Source organism: Lagenorhynchus albirostris, chromosome 16, assembly GCF_949774975.1.
Source record: "Lagenorhynchus albirostris chromosome 16, mLagAlb1.1, whole genome shotgun sequence".
In the NCBI taxonomy this organism is placed as follows: domain Eukaryota; kingdom Metazoa; phylum Chordata; class Mammalia; order Artiodactyla; family Delphinidae; genus Lagenorhynchus; species Lagenorhynchus albirostris.
This window is the reverse complement of record NC_083110.1, coordinates 48,088,929-48,109,431: the sequence shown is the minus strand read 5'-3', so window position 1 is coordinate 48,109,431 and position 20,503 is coordinate 48,088,929. Positions and strand designations below refer to the sequence as shown.

At 33.5% G+C, this 20,503-nt stretch overlaps 1 protein-coding gene across 1 annotated transcript in view; it reads right to left on the bottom strand.

Annotated features, from left to right (window-relative positions):
• The window catches only part of KIF20B (kinesin family member 20B), a 72,114-nt gene that overhangs the window by 36,130 nt on the left and 15,481 nt on the right, over nt 1-20,503 (bottom strand). Inside the window, exons 9-18 of the mRNA XM_060125574.1 lie at nt 19,996-20,107; nt 18,900-18,971; nt 18,668-18,814; nt 17,851-18,013; nt 17,007-17,297; nt 12,951-13,090; nt 12,530-12,668; nt 11,216-11,324; nt 10,330-10,382; nt 7,153-7,306 (exon numbers count right to left, since the gene is read on the bottom strand). Of these exons, the coding sequence (XP_059981557.1) occupies nt 7,153-7,306; nt 10,330-10,382; nt 11,216-11,324; nt 12,530-12,668; nt 12,951-13,090; nt 17,007-17,297; nt 17,851-18,013; nt 18,668-18,814; nt 18,900-18,971; nt 19,996-20,107 (1,380 nt within the window). The remainder of the gene's footprint in view (nt 1-7,152; nt 7,307-10,329; nt 10,383-11,215; nt 11,325-12,529; nt 12,669-12,950; nt 13,091-17,006; nt 17,298-17,850; nt 18,014-18,667; nt 18,815-18,899; nt 18,972-19,995; nt 20,108-20,503) is intronic.

Below are 20,503 nucleotides of genomic sequence, written 5' to 3'. Positions count from 1 at the left end.
TCTCCTTTTCTATCTCTAAGACGTATCATTATATCAGAAAAACATAACTTTTGTCATCAGTAAACTATTCTGGTTCTAGATATGTGCAAATTTATAATCTAACATGCCTCAGTTATATTAACTTGGTTACTTTAGTGCAATTTTGTTTTAAATTTTAAGCTGTTCTCTTTACAGCGCCTTTTTTATAACAGTGGTTCTCTAGTTTTAGAGAATTGGCAAAAGAGCTTATAATATAGATTCCTGAGAACAAATACCAAACATACTGACTTGATAAATCTGGAATGTATTGTACACGCAAACACTTTGAGGGTACATGCACACTACTCCAGGAATCTATTTTTCTAAATTTCTGGAAGACCTTGATAGTCACCCGTGTAATAACATTTGGGATCTAAACATATCAGTTTGCGTCATTACTAAGCCCCTATATGGCAGCCCTACATGTAACTGTTCCATAAGAGATAAATGTCAAATATCACATAGTAATGACATACAAGCCCTTAAGTTTTTCCTCCTGTCTGTGGCAGGCTCTCATGCAGCCTAGATGAGAGATAATAGTACCCTATGTAATGAATCTGTTCAATTAAGAAGGCATTTTCAAGATCATAAAAAGATATTTAAAATTAAATCTACTATCCTACATACAAATAGGTTTCTATCTTCCTATATGCTAATCACATTGTGACATTGTGAGAAAAATAAAGAAAAAGCACAAGCATTTATGAAAGGTCTTTCAGATACTATTATATAATGTGGGGGAAAAAACTTAAGTGACTGTACAAGATTTTTAATCTTATGACCCCATTTGATAAATTAAAATCACAGCTCTCTCCCAGCATTACCCAAATAAAAAAGTTAGACAAGGACACTAGAAAAAAGAAAATTACAGGTCAATATCACTGATGAACATAGATGGAAACATCCTCAACAAAATATCAGCAAATTGAATTCAACAGCACATTAAAAGGATCATACACCATGATCAAGGGAGATTTATCTCAGAGATGCAAGGATAGTTCAATATATGCAAATCAGTAAATGTGATATACTCTATTAATAAAATGAAGAATAAAAATCTATGATCACTTCACTAGCTGCAGAAAGAGTATTTAACAAAATTCAACATCCTTCATGATAAAAACTCTCAACAGACTGGAGAGGGAACATACCTCAACATAATAAAAGCCATATATGACAAACCCACAGCTAATGTCATCCTCAACCATGAAAACCTGAAAGCTTTTCCTCTAAGATCAAGAACAAAACAAGTATGTCCACTCTCACTATTTCTATTTAACATTAGTACTGGAAATCTGAGCCAGAGAATCAGGCAAGAAAAAGAAACAAACTGTATCCAGATTGGCAAGGAAGAAGTAAAACTGTCTGTTTACAGATGACAGAATTTTATATTATAGAAAATCCTAAAGACTCCACCAGAAAACCTTTAGAATACAGAAATTCACTAAAGTTGGAAGATACAAAATCAATATACAAGAAACACTATACAAAACAAAAAACTGTACACTAACAACAAACTATCAGAAAGAGAAAATAAGAAAAGAAAACCTATTTACAATAGCATAAAAAAGAATAAAATATTTAGGAATAACTTTAACCAAGGTGGTGAAAACCTCTACACTGAAAACTATAAAACACTGGTGAAAGAGAATGAAAAAAGACATACAAAATAAGGAAAGATATTCCATGTTCATGGATTAGAAGAATTAATATTGTTAAAACGTCCATATTACCCAAAGTAATCTACAAGTTCAATTCAATACCTATCAAATTTCCAATGGCATTTTTCACAGAAATAGAACAGCAATCTAAAAATTCACATGGAACCACAAAAGACCCGAATAGCAAAAGCAATCTTGAGAAGGAACAAGGTTGGAGGCATTACACTTTCTAATTTCAACTATACTATAAAGCTACAGTAATCAAAACAGTATGGTACTGGCATAAAACCAGATTCATAGACCAATGAAATAGTTTCAAAAGCCCAAAATTAAACCCACACACGTATGTCCAGCTTATTTAACAAGAAAGCCAAGAATACTCAATGGAAAAGGACAGTCTCTTCAATATTGTGTTGGGAAAACTGGATATCCACATGCAAAAGAATGAAATTGAACTCCTATCTTACTCCACTTATAAAAATTAACTCAAAATGGATGAAGGACTTAAAACATAGTACCTGAAATCATAAAACTCCTAGAAGAAAACATAGGAGAAAAGCTCCTTGATACTGGACTATGCAACAGGTTTTAGATATTACACCAAAAGCTTGAGCATCAAAAGCAAAAAATAAATAAGTGAAACTATATCAAACTAAAAAGCTTCTACACAGCAAATGAATCAGTCAACAAAATGAAAAGGCAACCCGTGGAATGGGAGAAAATATTTGCAAACCGTCTATCTGACAAGGGGTTAATATTCAAAATATATAGGGAACTCATACAACTCAACAGCCAAAAAGCCAAACAATCCAATTTAAAAATGGGCAGAGGAACTAAACAGACACTTTTCCAAAGAAGACATACAAATAGTCAACAGGTACAGGAAAAAGGTGTTCAACATCACTAATCATTAGGGAAATGCAAATCAAAACTACAGTGAGATATCACTTAACACGCGTTAGGCTGTCTATTATCAAAAAGAGATAACAAATGCTGGCAAGGATGAGGGGAGAAGGGAATCTGCACACAGTTGATGGGAATATAAAGTAGTACAACCACTAGAAAAACAGTATAAAGGTTCCTCAAAAAATTAAATATAGAACTATCTTATGAGCTAACAATCCCACTTCTGAGTATATATCCAAAGGAAATGAAATTACTATCTCAAAGTTCATGCAAGTTCATGCTCTATGTTCATTGCAACATTTTTTACAATAGCCAGGACATGGAAACAACCTAAGTGTCCGTGGATGGATGTATGGATTTTTTAAAATGTGGAATAAATATGTATACAATGGACTATTATTATTCAGCCTAAATAAGAAGGAAATCCTGCCATTTGCAATGACATGGATGAACTTGGAGAGCATTATGTGAAATAAGTGAAATAAGTCACATAGAGAAAGAAAAATATTGTATGGTATCAATACGAGGAGAAAAAAAGATCCAACTCATAGAAACAGAGAGTAGAACGGTGGTTGTCAGGGGATGAGGGGTGATGAAAATAGGGAGAGGCTTGTAAAAGGGTATAATTTTTCAGTTTAAGATGAATAAGGTCATAGGATCTAAGTATAATACGGTGACTATAATTGATAACATTGTATTGTATAACTGAAATTTGCCTAGAGAGTATAACTTAACTGTTCTCACGAAAAAAGAAAAAAGAGGGGGAAAATAGGTGAATAAGTGAGGTGACAGATGTATTAATTAATGGTGATAAGGTGGGAAACTTTTCACAATGTATATCAAATCATGTTAAACATTTTAAATATATTACAAAATTATTGGTCAATTGTACCTCAATAAGGCTGAGAAAAAAATCCCAGTCCTCTCAAGATACTGATGTCCCCAGTGAGAGTATCCCCTCACCCCAAAAATCACTATATAATTTGGAAATCTCACCTCCCTACTCCATCCAAGAATTTATCCAATTTTACATTCAGTAGTATACATGTGAAAGCAAGTTTTATTTGTAAGTTTCCATTTTTCAAATACAATCCATATTCTTTTCCTTCACCGGATTGTTTAAATGCTCTTGGGCAGCAGTAATTACGTAATCCCATAACAGGATTCCAAGATCTCTTTAACAGACTAACTTTAAAAGCTCATTGGACAAGGTTTTACTACCTATAACTTACATTGTCTCTTCTGCCTCAAAAAGGACAGGAAAAACATGGCATTACCCCTGCTCTATAGCCTGCTTTCTGAAAAGCTGTTGAGTTTATTTTTGATGATTTTCCTATGTTTGTACTTACATTTTCCTAATTTAGTTCCTTCAGTTTATTCTAAGGATTCCATCTACTCTGGAAACTTAGAGATTCACCCCTATTTACGTTTACAACAAACTTGCCCATTTACTCTTATGAATTTTTAAAAATAATGTTCAACCAGTGCATTACTTTTATCAGATTGTCTCCTAACATCTTACAAAGCTGTGGCAAGTCATCCCAAAGTGGAATAACTGGCTTTTCCACTGATTCATACCTCTGTTCTACTTTCCCTTTAAGTAATTCTGAACTTATGATGTAATTTTCTCACCTGACTTCATCAGTGGAAATGACTAATCCTTTTGCCCTTTAAGAAGACAAGTTATAAAGATGTCTGAACCCTTTATCAGGAGAGAAAGATGGGATCTAAGCAAGTTAAAAATGACAACAATCAGAAATTCAGAGCTCACAAATAAATCCTGAATATCCTGAGAAGAGATTTGAGTCATGTATACTATATGGATATAGTCCCTAAACCCTGAAGTGAATTACAGTAAGTGCAATAAAGCTTTTGTGATCAAGTAATGTTGTTCTCTTAATTTTACTATATTTCAATAACTGGGATAGGACTTCCCTGGTGGCGCAGTGGTTAAGCCGCCGCCTGCCAATGCAGGAGACACGGGTTCAAGCCCTGGTCCAGGAAGATCCCACATGCCGCGGAGCAATTAAGCCCGTGTGCCACAACTACTGAAGCCTACGCGCCTAGACCCTGTGCTCCGCAACAAGAGAAGCCACCGCAATGAGAAGCCCACGCACCATAACTAGAGAAAGCGTGCGCACAGCGACAAAGACCCAATGCAGCCAAAAATAAATAAATAAATTTATTTAAAAAAAATAACTAGGATAATTACATAAGGTACTTCAGATAATTTGTTTTGCACCTGATTTTCTTGTTCAGATATTCATATTATTCTTTCAGAAATTTTTATGTTTTATATCAAAAGATTCATAGAACATATTCAGAACAGCCTTGTCAGTGAGAAATTAAAGCATTAGTCTAGCAATAAAGATGAAATAGGTTTTACTGTATATAAACCTAATATAGGTTAACATAAAAAGTAAACATAAATAGAAAGATAATTACTTTAATTCAATATTTCTATCACATTCAACCTATACATATACTGCTTACCTATATTTTGCTACAAAAATTAGTTCTGGTTGAAAAGTTACAGGTAAGCAGATTGTAGCATATCTCTGGTTTCTCTCCTTTATCACTATTCTGAAGGCTTATTTCTTGAACCGTTTACATGGTTATCAGCTTCCCAAAGTACAGATACAGTGACCTCAAACAAGTAAATTCACTTTCATAGGGAAATGGCTTTGCATTCCCTTTAAGAACAGAAAACATACATTCAGTAAAACTATCAACCCCCTAATCCTATCCTAGTATTTATAGGAGTCACATATTTTGTTCTGGAGATTTTTTAGTAGCAGGTAGAGGGGAAGAAGGGGGGCTATAGCTACAATTTTATGATCCTTTATGTAGTCCCTTTAGTCTCTAACAACAAATAATTGAGAAACAGCCACAGTGGTTACGAATTTAAGGAGGAAAAAAAAATACTTTGTTACCTAAACTTACTTACATCTACCCATATCCAAATTATTTGTCACTAACAACTAGAGTTATTATACAATCACCTTCTTCATGAATGGGTTACCCTTAGGATTAGTCATACCATGTAGATCACTCGCTTCTGCCAACTTTCACTTCCACTTCCTAGCGATCTACTGTTCCTGCATTCTCAACTACCCTATATTCTCAACTACTCTGTGGCACCGATCAAGGTGAAAAACTAGAGGAACAGTGCTATGGAAATCATAACAAGGTTATACTCCCTGTAGCTAAGGTACCACTCCTTCAATGATAACAGAAGGTGACCATGCATATTAGTCTCAATCTATTAGCTCACACTTTATTGGATTAATATATCTAGTGCTCTATTATCCTTTAAGTTATCTACTTTTGAAAACATTAATTTTACTGAGGTTCTATGAGGTGTTTATTATATTGTTGTATTACCCAATTGTTTTTATTCTTAACAACCTCAGGAGGCATGTATATTTAACTTATTTTACTCATGACCAAAGAAAGACTTAATTTATCCATTTTTCTCAAGGTGAAGCAGCTAACTAGGTTTCTTTGGGTTTTTTTGGTTCATAATTCATAATATATTATGACTCATAAATATTAATAACATTCTAAATCCATCTTTTAAAAAAATTTTATTGGGGTGTAGTTGCTTTACAATATTGTATTAGTTTATACTGTACAGCAAAGTGAATCAGCTATATGTATACATATATCCCCTCTTTTTTGGATTTCCTTCTCATTTAGGTCACCACAGAGCACTGAGTAGAGTTCCCTGTGCTATACAGTAGGTTCTCATTAGTTATGTGTTTTATATATATAGTATCAGTAGTGTATATATGTCAATCCCAATCTCCCAATTCATCCCACACACCCCTTCCCCCTTGGTATCCATATGTTTGCTCTCTGCGTCTCTGTTTCCATTTCTGCTTTGTAAGTAAGATCGTCTCTAGCAATTTTTTCAGATTCCGCATATATGCATTAATATACGAGATTTGTTTTTCTCTTTCTGCTAATTAGGTTTCTAAAGCTAATGCACCTTCTCTTAGAAAGGGCTCCCTCCCTGTATCAGACTGTAAAAGTTTTCCAAAGGACAGAATGAATAGCTTAGAGACAAGGTGAAAGCTGCCATGTTCTTCCATATAACCAGGGATGTATAGTATAAAGAAGCATGTGCCCACTTTTTTTTTAGTAATTTCATAGAAAACAAAACTTGACCACATTTGTCTTTAGTAATGTTTAGCTCAAAGTCTTACTGTCAAATGGCTTTTTCTTCAAATGAAACAACAATGTGGAGAAATTTTGGCAGAAAATGTACTCTAATCATGAAGATGAAAGTGATGACTTTTAACTACTACAGGCACAGAAGTAAAAGAATTATTGCCATGTTAAAGTGATAAAAGCACAATATCTAAAAACATACTTATTAAAGGCAGCTTTAAATATACCCATCCTCTAGACAGTTTATAACATGTTAGTGTAAAACTTAGGGACATTTATATTTTCTCAGGTTTTTTTCCTTAGATAAGTAAATTTCCTTCTCTTTACAACCCTTCTGTTTCCTGGTTTAGGAGTTAGCTTTCTTGAAAGCCTCCTGCTAGCAGCTGAAGAGTACCTTTCTTTGCTGGTGGTTCATCTTGTTGAAGTTCAATTTCATTTAATCTTTTTCTTCCTGAATAGGTTTTAGTTTTGCTGTCCTTAGACATTTCAATCATTTCATTACAAACCAATTTATTGTTTATTATTAAAGTAGATGTACCAGCATTGTCCTAAAGTAAAATAAATTAAAATTAGTTCACATATAGAAAGCTATAATACATTTAAGAACTATATAAATTATGATTCAATACTGTATCATAAAAATTTTATTTTCAAGTTTATTGAAACATTTTCTAAGTTATTTCTTAAATCTCACCCTAAAATAACCAATGGCTCTAGGAAGTGAGCAATATTAACTAACTTGTACATTCACTAAGGACAAAAAAAAACTTAAGTGTGCAGTTTCACCCCGATACTAAAAACAAATTCATCTTTAGATTTTCTAAGGGAATCAGGTGGGTTAGAGACTTATTTGCAGATAACCACAGAACCCTAAAACACTTACCCTAAGTCATAAACAAAATGTGCTTTGAAAAGAAAAATATGAAAACACTATGACAAAATTGTTTCTTAAAGGTACTTTTACTTAAAATCTTGAGGAATCTTGAGTAACTGGAGAAACTCATCAATTGTTTTACAACCAAAGCTTCTCAAAGTAACAATGTCTTTGTTAGTTTGTTCACAAGTCGCAGAAAAGGTTCTAGCCTTAGCTTCTAGCTTATGTATATCAAAGATACACAGTCTACACACTGCTTTAAAAGTGAACTCCTAGCACCACCTCCCATGACACCACCTTCAGAGCTCCGGTGGCAACATGCATCCGTGAGCCTACCCCCTGGGCTGCCTACCTGAGGCCCACCTCTACCCACAGTCCTGTATATGAGCCAAGCAAACAGGATGTCTCTGGGCCCTTGTCCCCAGCGGGCTGGACAAGGGCTGCCCACCAACCTGGCTCCATCAACCTTTCATGACCAAATGATAGTTGGCAAGCTCTGCTACCCAGTCCCTCTGCTACCTCCCACCCTACCATCTGGCAAAGGATGGACCCTCTTCTGTGCATTGACTACCTGTGGAGATGTGACCAAGTAGTGTGAAATGCATGTTTAGCAAATGTTAGGTACTGTATTTGAACCAATAAATGTGAATCCTTCTGCAGGTGGAAACAAACAAACAAAAAAAACCAAAAAAAATGAGTTCCTAGTTTATCTAGATGATAAAAGCCATTTAGATTTTTATTTTTTAAGGCAAAGACTATGCCTCCCTAAAAGGACAGCAGAAGAAAAGGTACCCAGAAAGAGGAAGGGTGAAACCTTAGCAGTTAAGTGTATGTTTATAAAGTAATTAAAAGTATGGTAAAGGCAGAGATTTTTTTAAAAGCAGAGATTAATTAAATCCCTACATACTGGTAGCAATCCATTTTTTGGGGGAAAAAAAACTATATGAGAAAACAAAACATCATTTTACATCGTAAAATCAGCAAATGTTCTTAAGAGACATAGATAAAATGACTTTAAGTCAAAAAGTAATGCATTATTACAAAAAAAAAAAAAGCAAAGTCCTTTTAGATATCCCTAAACAAAGGATATCATGAAGAACAACCTACATGCTTTTTCACAATTAGTCCCTTGGTGTCGCTGATAAATGACAAAATCCTGGGGTAGAGGGATCAGACCTCTGACAAACTTTGAGTTTTCAAACAGACCATGACAATTTCAAGTTGTCTCCTCTTCCACTCTCAGACTTATCATAATCACCTAGTCATTTTTTCCTCCTTCAAATTATACAATCTTCACCAAGAAAATCCATCCTCCACAAATCTCAGTTATTCAAAGGAATGTTTTCTGCCTAGGGTATGCTTGGTAGGAAGGATGCTAAAGAACCATGCAAAACAAACTTTTAATCATTAAGAGTCTGCTTTCAAAACAACCTTTGGAACAGTGACCCTAGATCAACAGTTAATCAACACCATGAGGTTAAGTTCTCTTAACCCTAGGCAAGTTATTTGACACCTCCATAAAAATAAAAAATAACAGTATCTACATCATAAGATTGTTCTGAGATTTAAACAAGTAAATATATGTAAAGAACTTAAGAGTTCATAGTAAATGTTCTATAAAAATGGATATATATAAAAGTCTCAAAGAGCTACCAGCCAAGTTGGTTTTGTTTTGGTTTTGATGTAGGAGAGACATTATGGGGTACTACTGTACTTTCTACTTTACATAGTTTAATATAGCTGAATTTTTACAACTAGCAGCTATTTTTGTAACTAGAAAAAATAAAGGAAAAGGAAAAGATCACGAATTGTGTAAACAATAACTGTAATGTCTTGTACTAAGTACATTATTTTGGTTACCTTTTTAAGTACTGGGTATTAGATACCAAGATCTTGAATTATTTATATCTGATCATATCTTAAAATATTCAGTTCTTTAGGACAAATGTAAGTTAAGAGAAGGTCAGGAAAAATATTAAGTTTAGAATTTTAAATTCACTTCACCTCTATGTATACCTGCAATTTCATATTTATATCTATCAATGTCAAATTCATCTACAACCATTTAGAGTAATTATCTGATCTGAAGGTACAAAGTGCTAGAGATTTTCAGGATTCCAATGCTGCACACTGCTCAGGCCATATCCTAAATTTTAGAACACTCAGTAACTTCAGACAAAATAAACACCATTTAACTATATCTAACCAACACAATAAACCTAGTAAAAGAATGACATAGATCTGTATGTGCTGCCATACAATTATCTCTAAGATGTCTTCTAAGGGAAGAAAGCAAGACACAGAACTATAATCCCAGTTGTACAAATTTTTTTAAAAGTGTGTTTGCTTCACATATATGTATATATATATATATATACACACACACACACACACACACACACACACACACACACACACACACACACACACACACACACACACACACACACACACACACACACACACACACACACACACACACACACACCCCTTTTCTGGAAAGACTAAAGAAACTTTCCAGAGGCCATCTTTGGAAAGAGGTATGAGGGTGAAGGCACTTATGCGCATCAATTTTTTTTATCACATTCATTTATTACTTTATTTTTAAAATAGACATACCTAGTCATAATTCATGCTGCTTATTTTACTTAATTATTAATTTCCTTATCAAGACAAAATAAAACTTAAAAGTATTACCTTAATAGACTTCTCAAGCTCTTGAACCAATGAATTTAAATTAATTTCTGATTCTGAAAAAATAAGAATATTAAAAATGAATATCTAAGCACCTAAAAAAAATATCACTGAATAATCATGAAACATAAGCTGCTATAGTAGACGCTTTATTGTTATACTCAGGAAAAAGGATTTTCACAGCACTAGAAGCACACAAGCACTTAGCTACAAATTCTACCACCAGAGAGTAATGTTTCTGAAAAAGCCACTTTCAAAACTTAGGGTAAAAATGAAACACGTATGCTCAATAGTAAAAAATTTCTGGTATAATGTCAGAAAAGAATTAGCTGGTACCTTTCTGATACACTTCAGAATGAGACATCACTTACCTGTTATTTTCCACCCATCTTGTTTCACACAGAAAAGGGCAGAGTATTTCATCTAACACTTGAAACTCAGATGTGACAAACCATATATATATATATATATATATATATATATATATATACACACACACACACACATATATATATACATATATATATTTATATTTATATAAATATAAATATATTTATATTTAAGTAAATATATAATATATATATATAGACAAAATTTACAGCTATACAATTTCCTATGAGATTTCTTAATTTGCTGATAAAGCTGTACTTAGTTTTTGGTGTTTTTTGAGAAGCCTGTTTTCTAGTAACATTGATCTAAAAGTAAAGAAAAGCAAAAAAATATTTGTATTAGTAAGTTACTATAAACTCATACAAATGATAAAATATTAAATACATTACCGCCATCATTTTCTGGCCACTTGGTAAATAAGCTGCATAAATCTCATACTTACCAACTGTTTTTTTATGAATTTATAACATCTACATAGGGGTAAAATACATCCACTTACCATTTTCTCTCTTTTTTAACTCTTCCTGGGTTTTGGTTAATTCTTCTTTGGTTTTAGCTAATTCAGCTTTAACTTGATTAAACTTTAATTCTAAACAAGCAATAGCTTCCTGGGGGTCAGCAAGAGATGCAATACATAAGTGAGCAATTTCAGCCTGTTTCTTAATATCAGTGACATCATCTTGAAGAGAACCAATAATATCTTCAATTCCTACATAATTCTGTCCTTCCTAAAAATAGCAAAATCCACATACCTAATGTTAACAGTGGCTTTCACTATTTCAGTGTGGTATCATCTGATTGAGATAGTTTTAAAAATAAACAGCAAAAAAATTCACAACTTTAAAATTTTTAAATAGATTATATAGAACTACCTCCAATTATGAAAAAGTTGTGCTCCATTACTCACTTTCTGTTCTATGGAACATGAAACATTATGTGTCCCTGACATAGTTTGGGATTTGGTCTGAATTATGAAACTGGAAATTTGTTTCCTGCGCTAGTCGAACAAAGCCTTTGAAGGCTCATTATATAACTGAAAGTATACCTGAACTAGGTAATCGTAATTGTTCTGTAATGACTTATCATAGTTTATGACATTGTTTTTATGGAGGAATAATGTTTCAGGTATACTTTCAGTTATATAATGAGCCTTCAAAGGCTTTGTTCGACTAGCGCAGGAAACAAATTTCCAGTTTCATAATTCAGACCAAATCCCAAACTATGTCAGGGACACATAATGATGGTTTGAAAGCAAGAGCCTGGACATCACCATCCCAGACCCCCTGAACTGAGTAATTAAAAAGCAAAGGAAAACAAAAACAAACTTTCCAAAAAGATGAGATTAATTTCAGCTTCAGTAGGAGCAGCAGGAAAGAATGTTTCCTCAACAGTAGGGAATGGTCAGTCAGCCAAGCAAGAGTGATCTTTCTATATATAACTATTTTTGTTTTAATCAGAACAGAACTAAATGATCCTTTAGGTCTCTCAGCCATTTAAAATTCTTTAAGTTTAAGACAAATCTGAGAGGGGTATCCCATAATCAGACAAAAAGGTATCTACCTACAATCAACACAATGACTTAATCAACACCAGACTGAGATATAAATGTAACAGATATATATTTTTATAAGTTCAATAGCTATATTTAAACTATTTGTGCTTACATTCTTAACAAAGCATGTTTAGTTATAATAAAGCTACATATTAAGTTTTTTGTTTTAATTCTAAAGTATATTAATATTTCTCATCATTGATGTGGTATACTAAATCCTGGTACCTAAACCTCATGGATTTAATATTTCAGTTAACATACTTCAGTTTCAGCTTTCACGGCATGATCTTCATTGTTTGGTTCTTCTTGAGTGTCACATTTACCAATCAAATCCTTGAAGATAGCCAAACGACATTCAGCATTTTCTTCTAATATCTCTCGTTCCTGAAGGAGAGTTTCCCTTCATAACAGAAATTAATCCCATTAAGAAACAGAAAAAGCACTACTTCGTGCTTTTATTTTAAATTTCTAAGATTAGGTACATTATAAATTAAAAGTCAGTTTAAATAATCATTCATGTATAATTCACAATCACCATGGGGATTAGTAACAGCTATTTTCAAGCCTGCATGAAGGTCAGAATTCAGAAGTCACCTAATATAAAATAAAAAGCCAAAAAAAAAAATTTAAACAAGTAAATAAAATTCTCAATTTTTACCAGGACATGAACGAAAAAACTTACTTAAAGTCAGCTTCCCGTTGAGCCAAATACTGAGTAAACTCCTGTGTAACTTCTTCACGGATTTTAAATTCCAATGTTAACTTTTCTTTTCTTTCATTTATTAGTTTTTTTTTCAAGTCTTCTATTAAATCCAAAAGTTTCTAAAATATAAATATTAAAATTCTAATTAAAAAAACAAATATATTCCAAGAGAAAGACTGTCCAAGTGTTCAAAAATAAAACTTTTTCCATTTAGATTGTAATTATGCACCCTTTTATTAGAGATGATATTTTCACTGAAAATTGTGTATTTGCAGAGATTCACTAATCTGAAAAATCAAGCACGCCTCTCCACGTTTTAGAAACAGATATACAGTAATTCAAATGTCTCACTGTCTAGCTACACAAAGAAAGAAGAGAAAATAAAATTTGAGCATCTATTATCTACCAGAAACTACTCTGGGGAGTTCATATTTTATTTCATTTAATCCACACAACCCTCTGTAAGCTTGGTAGCAGCATCCACATTTCTTAGGTGGAGAAAGTAAAGACCAGGTCTGTGGTACATGCTTAAGTTTGAGTTTAAAATTAGTCTGTCAAAATATAAAGTTGAAGTATTATATGGAGTAGTTACTAAGAACCCCCAAACACGTTCCAAAATGACAAAGAGAATGTTACATAACTTAACCTATTGGGGACTTCCCTGGTGGTGCAGTGGTTAAGAATCCGCCTGCCAATGCTGGGGGCACGGGTTCGAGCCCTGGTCTGGGAAGATCCCACATGGCGCAGAACAACTAAGCCCATGTGCCACAACTTCTGAGCCTGCACTCTGGAGCACGTGAGCCACAACTACTGAGCCTGCGCTCTAGAGCCCACGAGCCACAACTACTGAGGCCGTGCGCCTAGAGCCCGTGCTCCGCAACAAGTGAAGCCACCGCAATGAGAAGCCCACGCCACAACTAGAGAAAGCCCGCGCACAGCAACAAAGACCCAACACAGCCAAAAATAAATAAATAAATAATAAAATAAATTTTTAAACTTATCCTATTGGGCTTTTATAACTATTCAAATGTGAGCAACAACTCTGTCTTTGAAAGCACATACATAATTAATCATGTAATACAGACAATGAACAATAAGGCAATTACAACTTGACATCATAGCCAGTACAGATATGTAATAAATTATAGCATTCAAGAAAAAAGCCTAATATTCTTTTTCAAGGTTTTTGATTAAAGTTTCTCAATAATAAATTAATAAACTCTCTCAAAGTCACAGATCTTTCAGTTTTTCGATTTTGTATTTGAAAATATTTCTATAGATATCCTGACTTTGAAATTCTGCTTCTAAGAACTTATACTGAGGAATTAATTATATAATAGGACCCAGCGTTTTGGCTGTAAGAATGGTCACTGTGTTTTTTGGAACAGTGAATGGTTGTATGTAAATAAAGAAAAAGTGAAACCCAGCTCAACAGTCAAAGAGATGGGTTCAACTATGGTACCATCATACAGTAAACTACTGTAATGAATTATGATGACATATTTATAATTCATACTTTTCACAATTTATTTTTAAGTGAAGAAAATTAGGTTACAATATTATAATGTATAGTAAAAACCTACTAACGTGAGCAGTAGAGAGAGATTTATATTTAATTATTTTCCTCTTTTTCTTTTTCTAGATTCCACCAAGATTATACAATACTTTTATAATTTTGAATAACCACAGACTTTCCCACTGTTTAAAATAATAAATGATAACTACTGAAGAAGAAATGTGGGAGACTTAGAGAAATCTGCATGAATGTGGGAAACCTTGGAAAATTGGTTTCTTTCAATAATTCGCAACAACAATTAGTTTTCTATCATTGTTAGCATCTGACAAAGTTTTCGGTGAAAAAAATTCTGGTTGGTTAGCCTAATTAAATGAATTGTAAGTGTAAATATGCTAATATCAATATATTTCATAATGATCTTTAATACAATCCTCTAATTAAAATGCTAATAATGTAAAGCATGCAAAGTCTATAATCATTTTTTAAAATATCAGGAAAAAACCTCGATTAAATTTTAATTTTAAAGTACCTAGTCATAAAATAAATAAATAAATAAAAATAAAGTACCTAGTCAACATTATAAGATATGCATTTACACTATATAATCCTTTATAAACTACACTATTTTTCCCTAATAAATTCTGAAATTCTACTAACATTTTAAGTTTAATGGATATTCTATATAAACTTCAGTTTTGAGAAGATCAATAAAACCTAAAATAGGACTATTAACGGCTCATTTTGTCACTGAAGGAAGTACTACATTACAGAGATCCAAGGTAAACAAGGTCCAATCACATAGTAACCAGATTAACTGAGAATAGTGGCATCTGAAGCTTTCATTTTCATTTCCAAACAACACAGGCACAACTATAGCTTTCAGGGACACTGAAATAAACTATTAAAATGAGAGTACTTAACTCAATACATCATCCATCTACTTAGACTTCTACAGTCCAAAAGAGTACTATGATGTCAGATGTGGCAATACCACTGAAGCACATCCATGAGCACAGGATTACTAGTGTTCCTGTGACGCTGGTAAGAATACTCCATGTATACATATGTAATAGTTATGATCAGTTAATGAGGGGAAGTGGTACTGTGGACATGATCTACATTTCAGGATTAATAACAACTTAAATATATGTGTGAATTGTATTTGGACAGAGGATAAAAGAACTGCGCAGCACTGGGCTTCCCTGGTGGTGCAGTGGTTAAGAATCTGCCTGCCAAGGCAGGGGACACCGGTTCAAGCCCGGATCCGGGAAGAGCCCACATGCCACGGAGCAACTAAGCCCGTAAGCCACAACTACTGAGCCTGTGCTCTAGAGCCTGTGAGCCATAACTACTGAGCCCGCGCGCCTAGAGTCCATGCTCCACAACAAGAGAAGCTACGGCAATAAGCCCACACACCACAACTAAGAGTAGCCCCCGCTCGCCGCAACTAAAGAAAGCCCGCGTGCAGCAACCAAGACAAAATGCAGCCAAAAATAAATTAATTAATTAAAAAAAAAAGAACCACCATTAAATCTTATTTGTTTACCATAAATACAAGACAACCAAATAATTTTTGTTTTTGAATAAATAGGATAATCAGTACTGGGCAGACATTTTGCACAATTGTACTTAAGACTGCAAAGTAAAAGTTTGGTGGAGTATGCTAAAATCACTGGGTGAAAGGACACTGGGGAACAAGATATTCACATGGTGTCAAAGCATCTTCACAGATGATACGCTTTTACAATGAAGAGAGATCTAAACACAAAACCTTAGCCAAATGAGCAAAATTTAGCATCACCAAAAATGGGGAAATCAGACATCAGCTGCCTCCTGATGTGATGTAATGGGAAATTCACAACTTCACCTATATAATAGGCTTACCTAAAGTGTTAAACCTGAATCAGGAAGTAATAAGACAGATCCAGACTGGAGATACTCTACAAGACAACTCACCACAATTTTTCAAAAACACCTACACTAGATTAGAGATTAACTAAAGAAACATGATAATCAAAAGCAATGTATTAACTTTGGTTGTAGATCAATAACAAAGTGGCTATAAAGGAAATACTGACCACTGGATAAATCTCAATATGGACGATAAAACATTACGTTATTGTATCAATGTGAAATTGCTTAGGTATGAAAATGGTCTTTTGATCATGAGGAAAATGTCCACGTTCTTGGGAAACATGCTGAAGTAGTTATTTGTAAGGTGTCATTATGTCTGCATCTTGTTTTCAAATGATACACCAAAAAGACGTGTATTCACACACTCACAGAAAGAATTAAAGTAAATACGATAAAATGTTAACAACTGGCAAATTCAGGTGAAGTGCAAATGTGTATTCATTGTATTATTCTTTCTGTGGATGTGAAAATTTTCAAAACATGAAGATGAAAGACAAAATTAGTGTATTGTTAAAAAAATGAGAGAAACAGCCTTAAGAATTATTAACCCTAACTTCAGAATAATAAATAAGCCAACTTTAGAAGTATGAGTTCTTAATACATACTCTCTTCTCCTCATGGCTACTGAAAGCCTTATCATCCTCTAATGTTTTATCTAGATCTTCATCAGTAAATTCACTTTCCACATTTTGCTTTTCTTCAGCTTTTTCTAGATCCTCAACCAAATCTTCATCTTCCACCACGTCTTCTAGACTATTTTCCCATGAAATTGTGGATCTCTTTTCATTTAGTATTTTATTATCTGAACTATTAATATCTAGTGATACATCTTGAGAAGATTTGGCAGGTCCAAATGATTTCTCTTGAGAGGAATTTAAAGTGTCTGGAACACAAACCTGTTAAAATATTCAATGTAACTTTTAAAACAGAAAAGGCAAGACCTGTCCACACAAAACAAAAATTTTATAAATTTAAGTCAAATGACAACTTGAGAATTAAAAAATAAAAACAATGCAAACAAACATGCAAGAAGGAATTAGCATCCTTAAATAAATATTTGATAAGAAAAAAGCTAATTACACATGTATACTCTAGATAAATTTACTTTCCTGGGTTAAGTTCTTAGTATCAATACTATTCCTAGCAGGGGGGTTCCTGATTAGCCACTAAATGAACCAGATGGACAGCAGAGCTGACAATTTGCTGCAAGAATTACTCGAAATTTGTAATGGGTAAGTTTATTACTGAGGTCATTTTACTCTTAAGCAGGGGTTACTTTCAATATTTTTCCTATGTCCTACTACTTGATCAAGTATTACATTTTAAATTTTCAGTTATTTTCTAGGTTTAGAGCTAGTGCAAAATGTGTTAACTACTCCGAGAAAAAAATAATTAATACTCTAATGATAAGAAGCTTAATAAATTGTGCAGAAATTTAATTATATTTACTTTTTGTGCAATGGCTGAGAACTTCAACACATTGAGTGTCTCATCGTAGGCAAGAAAACATTGGCTGATGTTGACAATCATACATATTTTCCCTTTACCGTTGAAAAAACTTTGAAAATAGTGGGTCAGTTTACTTTCCCGGAAAGGCACATGCTGTTGAAACCTACGGAAAAATTTTTCAAAAAACTGTAAGTTAAAACATATCTCATGAAGTCAGGATGCTGATAAATTTTACAAAGAAATAATATAGCTATCATGGACTTAAACTCTAGGTTAATAATTAGTTCCACCCATAATAATCATTTTCTGTTTATTCATGTTGTTTTCTTTAAATACTACTACTAGTTATAATAGTAATTCTAATACTAGGCAAAATGTAAAGAAAGTCACATTGAATTGGGTTGTGTTTTCTAGTGTAGGCCAATTACGCAATATATACACCTTAACTAGAAATGGTACAGGCTGATTCATAATTAATGCAGAAATCTACCACATCTAGAAAAACAGAATGCATTAATAAGAATAACGTGGTTTTAGATGCTAAACCAGCATCATCAGAAGCTTACTATCCAAGATGTCTGTTGATATATATTTGCTATGGAAAATATTGTGTTTACTTGATGAGCCACTGGCATTGACTGACATTTTTTTTTTATTTCTATCATTTTTTTTATCCAAGATTTCTAAGTAATTTTAATTACAATCCATATATAGTCATAAGAAGTGAAAAACAAGAGAACTTTCTAAAACCAGCAAAGCTGAAGGGTCTAAATATTGTAATACTTAATATGCTAATAACATGTTCCGCAACTCTTACTTTGACTTTTCACTGTTCTTCAAAACATTGATACACTTTCCCAGAGTCAATAAAGAAGTGTTGATGTTCCCAGTCTCTCTTAACCTTTCACCTTCATTCTGTGTCTTCATGCTTCGTTCTGAACCAGCAAGATCACATAAAGACAATCTAAAAAAAAAAAAAAAAAAAACTAAAAAATTCTTCAAAACAAAACAATTCAGAATAATTACAATTTAAAGAATGCTCAACTTACTCACTGACTCGCATTACACGAGGCATTTCCGATTCTTCAATCTGTAATACTCTAATAGTGAATATGCTGTGACTAAAAGAAGTAAAGAAAGATCAAATATTATCGTTCACTTTTAATTTCTGCATTCTAAATAGGAGACAAGCATCTAAATCAACATCTATTTATATCCTAATACTAGCCATAGCTCCAGCGCTGCATTCTCCAACTAGCTGTCAGATATTTCAATTCAGTGCTCCACTATCACCTACATACCACCCAACTACCTAAAACCAAATATCTTATCTTTCTTGCACTTAGCCCCAAATCCTTCAAACCTATTCCTCTTCTTATTTCTATTAATGAAATCGTTTATAATAAAGTCTCAATTTGCTTGCAGAGATATTACTAGTTAAAATGGTATTATTTACAGCTAATCTACTTTGAATATACACCTAAAGCAAAGTATACATCTGGCCTAAATACAGGCTTATCTGGATTATATATTACCTTCACTCCACACATGGGGGACAGGGTTCTTTCCCCCTTAAGAGAAAACCTGTTTTACGTATAAACTTAAACTTATTTTCTTTTGTCTCTCATCCACCAATCCCTTCCATCAAAAACATCCTTCCTTTTTCTTTAGCTATGCAAAAACATGTATCACACATATATGATATATGATATGTATATCACATATCATATATGATATATGATATGTATATCATGTATCATATATCATAAACATTAAAAAAAATCCTTCCTTAGCCCTTTGAGATTTTGGCCCAACTCAGTATGCATACAGTGTCTGTGTTCATGGGGTAAGTAGGAAAAACACAGAGAAAAGTCCACCGTTACAGGTAACTAAAACACTGAGCTTAGATATTCACATACAGAAAGAGTAAAAATACCTCAGACTGAGTGTAAATTAGTAAATCTTACGTTAGAACAAGAAACAGTCCTGATAATCTTATGTGTTTAGTGCTCTTCAGTTTACAGAATGTTTTTATGCCTATGAATTCATTTAATATATCAGAGAACCTACTGTCCACTTTAATCTTAAATTAGTTGTGTTTAAATTAGCACACCTCAGGCTTACACCACAGGGTTTACTCCTTACCTTCTACTGGAAGCATTGTTCAGTTTTGTGAAAGCAACACTCTGGTGCTTTATTCCTAGTTTTAAAAGTCTATATGCTTCTTTGGAATCAGATACTTGAACCCACTGTAGATCTTTAAAAAATAAAGAGGACACATATCAATTTATAAAAACACAGCATTTGCAGTACAATGTAATCTCTTTGAAGATATGTAATCTCTTTCCCAAAGACATATAATAAAATCTTTCTTTTAATAACACGCCCTAGGTATAGTCAACTCAGCTATTCCATACTCCATTAGAAAAGAATTACATAAGGGACTTCCCTGGTGGTGTAGTGGTTAAGAATCCGCCTTCCAATGCAGGGGACGTGGTTTCGATCTCTGGTCGGGGGACTCAGATCCCACATGCCATGGGGCAACTAAGCCCGCACACTCTAGAGCCCACACGCCACAACTAGAGAGAGGCCCACGCGCTGCAATGAAGATCCCGCATGCCACAACTAAGACCCAATGCAGCCAAATAAATAA